Source organism: Tupaia chinensis, unplaced genomic scaffold (assembly GCF_000334495.1).
Source record: "Tupaia chinensis unplaced genomic scaffold, TupChi_1.0 Scaffold000443_1, whole genome shotgun sequence".
In the NCBI taxonomy this organism is placed as follows: Eukaryota; Metazoa; Chordata; class Mammalia; order Scandentia; family Tupaiidae; genus Tupaia; species Tupaia belangeri.
Genome location: NW_006159948.1, coordinates 2,210,957 through 2,222,668, shown reverse-complemented (window position 1 = coordinate 2,222,668; position 11,712 = coordinate 2,210,957). Strand labels below are relative to the sequence as shown.

Below are 11,712 nucleotides of genomic sequence, written 5' to 3'. Positions count from 1 at the left end.
AGAATTCTGGTTGTCAGTCCTTTACTTGAGGCAGAGTTCATAAAAATATCCTTCCATTCCATAGGCTGTTGATTCATACTAATTATTGTGTCTCTTGCCACGCAGACACTTCTTAATCTGATGTAATCCCACTTGTCTCTATTTGGAATTACTGACTGCTGTAATCTCATTTAAGAAATCTTTGCCTACCTCAATGTCTCTCAGAGTTTCTCCAATATTTTTCACCAATCGTTTTATAGATAGAGGTCTTAGGTTTAGATCTTTGATCCACTTTGAATTGATTTTTTTGTCAATGGTGAAAGGTAGGGATTTAGGGTACCAGCAGTTAGCGTAATGGCTATGTCGCTGGACTCCCACATAGTCGACCGTGGTTCGCGTCCTGGACCCGGTGGCTTAAAACTCACTCCGGGTGTGTGTGCATGCATGCCCAAGATCCCGAGAGGAGAATGGAGGAGAAGGGATTGCAGTGTGACCATCCCCCCTGGGGGGTGATTTCTCGCTTTCTGTCTCTATGTCTCTCTCTGTCTGTCTGGCAAGCGCACACGCCCTATAGCGAAAAACCTCTAAAAAAAAAAAAGAAAAAGAAAAAGAAAGGTAGGGGTTTACATTCATCTTTCTGCAAGTAGATATCCAGTTTTCCCAGTACCATTTGGTGAATAGTTTTTCTTTTTCCCACTGGATTGACTGGTACCCTTTGTCAAAAATCAGTTGGCTGTATATTTTGGGGTTTATTTCTGGGGTCTTTGGTCTGTCCCATTGGTCCACATGTCTGTTTTTGCGCAACTGCTATGCTATTTTTGAATATCACAGCTTTGTAGTATATTTTGGGGTCAGAAAGTGAGATGCTGCCCTCTCCACTCTTCTTGCTCAGGAATGTTTTGGCAATACAAGGTTTAAGAAAAATTGTATATTTGTCTTTTCTAGATCTGTGAAGAATGTCTCTGGTACTTTGATGTCCACTTTCTCCACTCCTTTTCAATATACTACTGGAAGTCCTCTCCAATGTTTTCAAAAAAGAGGACAAAATAAAAAACATTCAAATAGGAAAAGAAGAGGAGAAATTATCTCTATTTGCAGATGACATGATTGGATACATAAAAGACCCAGTGGTACCCATGAAAAAATTTCTGGAAGTAATAAATGAATACAGTTGAGTTGGAGTATCCAAAATCAACATACAGAAATCTATAACATTTCTATATACAAGCAGCAGGCAGACTGAGATAGAACTGAAGAAAGTAATTCCATTTACTATAGCCACAAAAAGTTTAAGATATCTAGGAATAAATCTAACCAAATAAGTTAAAGACAAGGAGAACTATGAGAACCTGAAAAAAAAATTTGAAAATTACACAAAAAAGTGGAAGGACATCCCATGTTCCTGGATTGGAAGAATTAATATAATCGAAATGGCAACCTTACAGAAATTAATCTACATATTTAAGGAATATCTCTTTTGATGATACCATAGAAGACTTGACTGGAGCTTCTAATTCAAAAATGTAGCTAATGATACTCTTTCATAAACCTAAGGATTTTTTTTTTTATATATATATAGCAGGCATTTTCCAAGCTGCCATTTGCTCAGGTTCAAAAACTTGTGGTGCCTATCTGGAGAAAATAATTTTAAGAAGTCATATATTGTATATTTAAACAGTGTTTTTTATCAAAGCACCCAACATTGTAAAACATATGTTTATACAGGCAAACTCCTATATAATTACTACCTTGTAGAGCAATTGGAAATGTACTTAATTTACATATTGTTAAATTTTAGAGTTGATAATGGGAAATGAAAAAAAACATAAATCATATAGAACTACAATTATTATTAATCTATAGGGATTCTTTCACTGCAGTTTTTGGTTAAAGAAAAAAATAATTATCTTCAGAACTCTTACTTTGCTCAAGGGCTATAGAATATACTAAGCTTTAGATTTTAAAACTTCACTTGAAAATTAAATAATTGCAAAGAGAATTGCTAGAGGGTCTTAAATTAATGCCATTCAGATTTAGCAGCATTTGGACATATGTTATTTCTGGATCGCATTTCACTCTCACAAAAATGTGGAAAATATTCTACATACATGACTAGGTCCTTGGTCTATGAACTCCTCTTTGTTTACTTTCTTCTTCTTTTTTTCCCCTTACCTTTTTGATCTTCTGATTTGAAATCAAAATTACACTAAAAGGTAGAAGTTCTTTTTTAATAATTGTTCATAAGTAAGGTTTCTTCTTTAAGTTTATAGGGAAAAAAATACAATTCTCAGAGATAAGCAGTAAGGTCCAAACTTGCATTTAAGTGAATTCGCACACGTCTGGTCATGTCAAACTGGGAAAACAGGTTTACCATAAAAGTTGGCTGAGAGCACAGTAGAAGAGGATTCAGTCAGTGTTATTACAAAATGCTTGGCCATGAGTGGGGAATCTGTGGACCAAGCCTGAAGGAAAGTCACTGTGGAGGAACTGAGGCATTTTCTAGGAGAAACTGAATCCTAAGGGAAGAAAAGGCCAGGTTTTTTGTTTTGTTTTATTTTTTAAATTTGAAAAAAGGAACTTGGTTGATAGCCAGCAGAGTTCTTGTCAATAAAGCATCTTTTGTGTTGTGTGCATTAACTTTGTGTTATCATTTAGTTGTATGAAGGATTATAGAATATAAAGAATCTTCAAATAGAATGTAAAAAGAAATCAGAACACCCCCGCCCACTTCCCCCTAGTTTTCCTTAAAACATTGTACTACTTGGTTCCGGTCCATCAGAGCAGTGGTAAGTGGATCAGCCTTTACTAGGGGCAATGGCCCTCAGCAGATACCAAATACAGACTGTGGTTCCTGCCCAGAAAATGAATGATACTTCCTATCTCCTCCCTGCTCCTAAGATAAAGCCTGAGAAAAAGCTAAGGGATTTCTGACCAGAGCGGTTGTAACAAAAAGATATTTGACTAACAGGAATGTCGCACACAATACAGTAATGACACTCTCCTTAATAATTTCTAGAACACAGGACCAGCAGTTAGCGTAATGGCTATTCACTGGACTCCCATGTAGTCGACCACGGTTTGAGTCCTGGACCTGGTGACTTAAAACTTAAGCCAGGCAAGTGTGCGTGTGTGCGTGCCCAAGATCCCGAGAGGAGAATGGAGAAGGGATTGCAGTGAGGCCATCCTCCCTGGGGGGGGCGGGGGGGGGGGATTTCTCGCTTTCTATCTCTCTGTCTCTGTCTGGCGAGCGCAAGTGCCCTATAGCAAAAAATGAAAAAAAAAAATTCTAGAACACTTCAAAGTGACAAGGGCTGACAACCTAAGTAAGTAGACACTAGAATACAGTGAGTTAAAAAAATGTTTTTTATCATACTCTATTATGTAGCCATGTGTCATTAGTAAAATTTTTATATTAATTGCAAAACAAAGTATTAAAATAATAAAAATTAAAATATTGGAAAGAGCCAAAATAGTTCCATTTTAGGTAATCAATTTATTAGATAAAAGTAAAACACAAGTTTTCTGTGGGATCTTGCTAGAACGGTGACAATGTGGTAAGAAAAATAGACAATCATAAGAAGAGCAAACTAGAGTGATTGTCCATATTGAATATACAGTGAAATGAGTTCTGGAGGTAAAAGACACCATATTTGTAGAAGCTGTTTAATCTTTGATAAATATCTATCAACAGATGCTGGGAAAAAAAAAAAGAATAAAAGGTTCATGGAATGAAATCATAGGAGAGACCCAAAAACCACTGGAGATCTCGCCGTCACTTAGTTTCAGGGATTCACCTAGTAGAAGCCAGTAAATCCATAGCGTCCACAGCATGATGGGCGGCAGCAACCATATCCATAGCGCCTGTAGCAAGAGCCATGTCCATATCCTCCATAGCCAGAGCCATAGCCAAAACCCAGTCTGCGGAAGCTGCCACATCCACATCCACAGCCGTAGCCCAGGCCACCGAAGCCGCCATAGCCATAGCCAAGGCCTCCGTAGTAGCTGCTGTAGTAGCTCATGGTGTCAGGGGTGAGGAGATTGGTTGGCTGTTCAGAAAAGATCTTGAGTGTGAATATCAACAGCTGTACAGAGAGGCTTATATACCCTGCTTAAAGGATGTGATAAAAACATGTGCCTCTCCTTTTTTATCATTCCATGAATTTCACTTGGCTGAGATAACTCATTAGTTCATTATCCTCTGACAACCCTCCTTAAGTATGTCTGAGCTTGTTTGGTTACCTAGTTAGATTGTCTCAAAGCTTTCTGATTTATGAGACGGAATTGCTGTTTCTTCAAAGTATAGACATTTATAATTCTAAATAGAATTCTTTATTACCAGTCACTAAACATCATTCACATGAAAAATTAGAAAATTTTGCATTTCTACTTAAATATATTTTGTCATATGTCTTCTTCAGCGTTATTATAATGGATTCTAAAAATGTCAAGGAAAAGTCAAAGTCAAGGCTCTTAAATTTATCCATTTCTTCAAAACAAACACATATTTTATAGCATGAGAAACAAGGTTTGATTCACTTGTTGTCTATACCAGAACAACAGCAACAGGTCAACTAATATCTAGTTTTAGAAATTTGACCATGCACACTTGTTATATATTTAGTTTTTGCTTTGTACTCCAACATGAAAAATAATTTTATCATTTAACAACATAGTATATTTAGAGTCACAAGTTGAGAGACTATTACAGTGGTCAAAAATTCATATAATGAGAAATCTAGCCTCGATTCTCTTTATATCCTAATTCTTTTTCCATAATAAATCTTTGGTTTTTTTTTTTCTTTTTTTTTGAGAGGTTTTCGCTATAGGGCGCGTGCGCTCGCCAGACAGAGCGAGACATAGAGACAGAAAGCGAGAAATCACCCCCCAGGGGGGATGGTCACGCCACAATCCCTTCTCCTCCATTCTCCTCTCAGGATCTTGGGCACGCGTGCACACGCGCCCGGCGTGAGTTCAAAGCCACCGGGTCCGGGACGCGAACCACGGTCAACTACATGGGAATCCAGTGACATAGGCATTACACTAACTGCTGGTTCCCCCCCCCTTTTTTTTTTAATAAATCTTGATAGTTGTACTACCATAAATGAAAATTGTACCTGCCTCCATACACCACTTTTTGCTCTTTCTTTACATTTTATCATTAATCCATGTATCTTGTAAGGCTTTCAAATCTCTCTTTCAGCATCATCCAATGTCCTTTTCCACTATTTATCACTATATTTAGGTGAACATGTAAATCAGGCAAAATGAATTTGGCTATAATTATTTACTCAAATCAGCACTGTATTCCCTTCATTTAGACTTCCATATTCAACATAATAAATTTTCCCTTATCTTCTCTTTGCCTATTTTGTGCTCTTTTTTTTTTTCTTTTTAGGCAATTTGAAACCAGCCTTTCCTAAACTTTCTGAGATATTGATAATGTTGTTTCTTGTTTAAAACATATTGTGATTCTTGGGACCAGCAGTTAACGTAATGGCTGTGTGGCTGAATTCCCATGTAGCTGACCATGGTTCGAGTCCCAGACCTGGTGGCTTAGACTCACACCGGGCATGTGTGCATGCATGCCCAAGATCCCAAGAGTAGAATGGAGAAGGGATTGCGGTGTGGCCATCCACCTGGGGGGTGATTTTTCGCTTTGTATCTCTCTGTCTTTCTGGTGAGTGCACGTGCTCTATAGCAGAAACCTCTCCAAAAAAATAAAAAAGAAATTGTAACTCTTAAAATTACCTGAAATCTAAAAGGACTTGAGCAACTTAGAATAACTTACAAATTATCTAAACATAAAGAATAATTGAAAAGTAAAAGCTGACAAAATAAAACAAACAGAAATAAGAAAAAGCTCTTTCAGGACACCTGCACTGGTATTCAGAGTCTTTTAGCTTGGCCCAGTGAGTTAGCACTATGCAATGCTGACTTCATACCTGATGAAGCCTCACCCAGATGTCTCCATAGCTTAAAATATAGAACTCCAAAAACTAGTTGTTTTATATGACTATAATTATATTGCTAAGCTTTTGTTAATATTTATGAGTAATATTTGGATCAATTTTTTTCAACAGGCTTATTCTCCAATCTAACCTAGTGTCAAAACAAAGGTTAACACTTAGTTGGCTCTCAAAATATTTTTGAATAAATAACTTCAACAGTAGATATAGCAAGGGCCATGAGTAGTGTAATGCAAACAACTGACTATTATAGGACATATTTTAAGACTAACATGAGTTTCTGGTGTCAGAGTTGACCCATCAGAGTTGACCCAACTACTAGTTGACCCAACATTTTATTTCCCATTTCATAAAGCTAATCAGTTGACAAAATATGTACTTTTACTTTAAATAAATCATTTAGAATTATTCATAAATTACATAGCATTAAGAATTTCACATTCTTTTTGTGTAGCTCTGTCCAAACATATGACCGTGATTAAGGACTATTTTTTGTATTCAATGTATGACTGTCTCTATATTTAGAAATAACGTGGGATGCAAATAAAAAACTTCAATAATACAATAAATACTAAAATGTGTTTTCAAGGAAGACAGCATATGACTCTAATGTGCATAACATATTTTATCATTAGCTATAAAAATGAGAGAAAATGTTGGAAGAATGTATGACAAATATGCTTTTCTCTCCATATACCCAAGCAAAAATATCTCATTGGAATTTTCTTTGAGGAGTATTGTTTTTCTGTCCATTCATTGAACCAAAGGCACATTTGAAACATTTTTTTAATAAAGTTTTAACTCACGACCAAGTTGTTATTCCTATTGATAGGTAAAAAAGATAAAAAATGTTTTCACATTCTCCCTAGAAGACCTCTTTTGTTAGAAATTCACAACATCTTCTCTCTTCTTGGATATGATCAATATAATCTTAACAGAATGAAATCATAATAATATTGACTATACTATGAATGTCAGTAGCAATCGTAGTTATATTGATTACTACCTTTAGCCCCATAGAAACAGTCCTTGGAGACATTACCCAAATGAGAGGAAAATAGTTCCTAAGAAATCCTGTTTTACTGGATTGTATTGACAGTGTGGTCTTCAATAGAGTTACCTGTTCTATCTTCCTGGCTCAGTCCACTGTGTTGGTGCACATAACTCCTCAGAAAACGGTCATGATATGTCGAATTTTAACATCGCTCATTGGTTAGTTCCTGTCTGAACCAAACAAATTAAAACTTGGTTATTTTAATTCTCTAGGTAGACAATAAAAATGTTTTTAAAAATGTTTAATCTAAGAAAAGGGACAAATTTCATAAGAGCAGTTGTGATAGTTTAGCTCTTCTTAAAAATAATAACCAGAATTTCCAGTAAGGTTTATGGCAGCACTCAAGGAGAAAATGCAGAAAAAGAGACCACAATATATTCAAAATACCTGGGACTCAGCATAACAAAATTCTGATCTAAGTCTTGTCACTTATTATCAGGAAACGTAACATATTTTGAGCTTCTCCATCTGCAAAATTAAAGAGAATAGCAGTTTGTAATGGTCCTTTCTGTTTTTCAATTTAGTGAGTCTTTTTTTTTTGTCCTCACTTTTTCACCTTTAGTCAGCTTATCAGACATATTTAAGTTCATATTATTATCTGAAGGTACTATTCAATTTTAAAATAGTTTTGACTATTTTTTTAAAATGATATATTACTGAAGGGGGTGTGGTGAAAGGGGAACACTCCTACACCGTTGGTGTGTGGTGAAAGGGGAACACTCCTACACCGTTGGGGGGAATGTAAATTGGCCCAGCCACTGTGGAGAATGTTATGGAGGTTCCTCAAAGACCTTCAAATAGAACTACTGTATAGTCTAGCAATTCCAATCCTGGGTATCTATCCAAAGAACAGGAGAGCACTCAGTAGGAAAAGCGCTTGTACATCTATATTAATTGCAGCCTTATTCGTGATTACTAAGACATGGAACCACCCCAAATGTCCACGAACAAATGAATGTATTGAAAAATTGTGACACATATACTCCATGGAATGCTATTCAGCCATAAAAAACAACAAGGCCCTAGAATTTGATAAAAAGTGGATGAATATGGAAGATTTGCTGCTGAATGAAGCAAGTCAGGCTATGAAAGAGAGACACTGTATGTCTCCACTTAACATATACCGACTGTCTGCACTCTATGGTAGAGACTAAAAGACTGGAGAACATAAAAGTATTAAAAATTATAATGGAAACTAGAGACAAAGTGGAAAGAGAGTGTGGGAGGAAAAGAGTGTAGGAAATTTGAGGGAAAAATGGTTAGGGAAGACATTTGTGGGACACAGATAAGGTTTATTATCTGTTGACGAAATGTGTATGGTGGTCTCAACTGGGCTGGACTGAGGTGTATATCATGCTGGGTAAAGTCTCTTTGTAATCTAAATGATGCATAGCAATTTAATATATGAATAATAATAAAAAGACATAAATATAATAAAAGATATATTACTGAAATTTATTATATTTTAAATATTGAGTAGTCAGTTAAAGCCATATATTTTACTTGATAATGATATTTATGTGTATTATTTTAACTGATTACAAGTTCTTCAGAATGATCATGTTGATAATTGAAAAAATCAATATTCTCATAAGAAGACAAGTGAAATGAGTTGAATGACTAAAGTTTACATTGTACCTTACAGTTTCCCAAGGAACTTTGAGTTAGGTTTAATTTACATATATAACAAACTAGAAGAAAGATCAGGAGAAAAGGAAGGTTATAATATTTCAAAGATTCAGCAAAAAAAGAAAGTTTACTTTCTCTAAAAGTTTAGTGGTATAGATTATTATAGTTATGGAAATAGAGTTTGTTCTGATTACAGTATTAATCATACAAATGTTATGATGGTTATTTTTAAGTATTAGGTTGACTGAGTTAAAGGATGTCAGGATAACTGTAAAAATATGACTTCTGGGTATGTCCGTGAAGATGTTTCAGGAAGAGATTAGCATATTTCATAAAGATCTTCCTCACCTATCTGGGTGGGAACCACACACTCTGTTGATCTTACTATACAGCACAAAAAGAGAACGGAAGAGTGAATTTGCTTGAACAGAGATATCAGCTTCACCTGTCCTGAGACTTCAGCACTTCATGATTTGGATTCAAGTTAAAATTATTCCATTGCTTAGGGCCAGCAAGTGGTATAGTGGTTAAGGTTCTGGCCTCCCACATGGCCAACTGTGGTTTGAGTCCATACCTGGTGGCTCATTTTCTCTCTTGCTCCTTCTCTCTCTCTCTCTCTCTCCCTGTCTCACACATACTCTGTCCCTCTCTGGTCAAGTTACAATAAATAAATAAAGTTAAATAAAACAATGCTTTTAAACAAAAAATTACTCCTTTGGCTCCCCTGATTCTCAGGCCTTCATGTTTGGACTGGAAGCACACCATCAGTTTTCCCAGATCTCCAGCTTGCAGACAGCAGATTTTGAGATCTCCAAGCCTTAATAATCACATGTACCAGTCATTTATTCTAAAAATCTTTTATTCATATGTGTATATCTTACTAGTTCTGTTTCTCTGGGGAATTCTTACTCAAGCAAATGTCTAATATCCATAAACAGACATACCTAAAAATATTTTACTGTATTTTAAAACGTAAAAGGAGAAAAGAGTTTTGAAGAATTATTTAGTTGGGGAAACAGTAGTTAGCGTAATGGTTATATCACTGGACTCCCATGTAGTGGATGGCAATTCAAGTGCTGGATCCGGTGGCTTAAACTCAAGCCAGGCGCGGGTGTGTGCATGCCCAAGATCCTGAGAGGAGAATGGAAGAGAAGGGGTTGCGGCGTGGCCATCCCCCCTGGGGGGTGATTTCTCATTTTCTGTCTCTCTCTGTCTTTCTGACGAGTATACAAACCCTGTAGCAGAAATATCTAAAAAAAAAAAAAAAAGAATGAATCGGAGGATTACTTCACAATTTTGAACTTTATTGAGAAATTGAAATAATAATAGGTCATATACGAAATATGTAAGATAACTATATTCCTTAAAATGCATTTGGACTTAACAAACCATATTTGATTTTTAAAAAATATTTATTTATTTCAGGACCAGCAGTTGGCGTTATGGCTAGGTCGCTGGACTCCCATGGAGTCAACTGCCGTTCGAGTCCACGACTCAGTGGCTTAAACTCATACCGGGCACGTGTGTGTGTGCCCAAGATCCTGAGAAGAGGATGGAGGAGAAGGGATTGTGGCATGGCCATCCTCCCTGGGGGGTGATTCTGTCTTTCTATCTCTCTGTCTCTCTGTGTCTTTCTGGCAAGCGCACATGTCCTATAGCAAAAATCTCTTCAAAAAATGTAAAAAAAATTATTTCATAAAAGAGAGACAGACAGACAAAAAAGCACCTTCAACAGGTCTTATGCTGTGATTCCCTGGGATTTATAGATCAACTAGAGAACGGAATCCTCGGTTTTCAACATGGATCCTGCATCAATTAAGAAGCATGTTACCATTGCACCACTAATCCAACCCCATGGTCAATACTTTTGCTGTCACATTTAATTATTAAATTTATCTATTGAACAACTAAAGAAAAATAATAAAATTCTATTGTTTAAAATTATTATTATTTTTTTTTAGTTTTTCTTCACCATAGGGCACGTACACTATTGGAAAACAAAGAGAAGGAAATTGAGAAAATGCTCTTCTGGGGGGATGGCCACACCTCAATCCCTCCTCTATTATCCTTTCAGGATTTTGAGTATGCACATGCACACTCCAAGTGTGATTTTCAAGTCACTGGGTCTGGGACCATGGTCAACCATTTAGAAGTCCAGCATCTTAACCACCATACCACCTGCTGATCCGAACGACTCATTCTTAAGCTAAAATTACTCCAAGGAAGTCCAAGATTTATATATATATAAATATATAACTGTGTATATATATATACACAGTTTTACATACATGTATCATGTGTGTATTATATTTCTACTGGACAACTGATAAAACTTACATGTAAGTATTTATACATAATTAAGTGAACAAAACAAAAGCCATATTTTCTATTTCAAATCAGATTATTTATTAGGAATTGAACATAAACCATCTATCAGTGCCCAAATTCAGGATACAAGGAGATATGATGCAGAAATGCTTATAAAAATTGAAGTATCTGAAATCTTAGACTTCACTTGCTAAATAGGCCTAGATTGACTCAGGCAATTGACTGAAGAATGTTTTAGTATTTCTGCTCATGGTAGTTGTTGGGTTACTAGATTATTTATTGATTCAGTAGAAGCCAGAGAATCCATATCCTCCATAGCATGATGGGCGGCAGCAGCCATATCCAAAACCTCCATAGCCAGACCTATATCCGAAGCCTCCACAGCCACAGCCATGGCCCAGTCTGCGGAAGCTGCCACAACCACAGCCATAGCCATAGCCCAGGCCACCGAGGCCTCAATAGCCGTAGCCCAGGCCTCTGTAGTAGCTGCCGTAGAAGCTCATGGTGTCAGGGGTGGTGAGTGTGGTTTGCTGTTCAAGGCAAGGTCCTGATTATGGATGTCCACTGCTTATATATGCTGAACTTGTATACCCTGAGCAGAACATGTGATGAAACCTGTGACTATTATTTTGTATCATCCCAAGTTATTCATCTACTTGAGACAACTCATTCATTTGTTTGTTGACACAAAAGAGGCACACATTCATTAAAATTTTTGAACTTGTTTAACTGCCTACTTAAAGTGCCGTTGAAATT

The 11,712-nt window shown here is 36.4% G+C and overlaps 1 protein-coding gene and 1 pseudogene across 1 annotated transcript; both read right to left on the bottom strand.

Moving 5' to 3' along the window:
- Positions 1–3,773: 3,773 nt before the first annotated feature.
- Positions 3,774–3,998, bottom strand: LOC114004447 (keratin-associated protein 19-5-like). The gene has a single exon (XM_027774491.1). It carries the CDS (start codon positions 3,996–3,998, stop codon positions 3,774–3,776), a length of 225 nt encoding a protein of 74 aa, XP_027630292.1.
- Positions 3,999–11,240: 7,242 nt separating this feature from the next.
- On the bottom strand, positions 11,241–11,459 carry LOC102469458 (keratin-associated protein 19-5-like; annotated as a pseudogene).
- Between the last annotated feature and the right edge of the window lie 253 nt (positions 11,460–11,712).

Bases quoted from the DNA above. Each gene is read 5' to 3' on its own strand.
- LOC114004447 (XM_027774491.1), bottom strand. From the start codon at position 3,998: ATGAGCTACTACAGCAGCTACTACGGAGGCCTTGGCTATGGCTATGGC.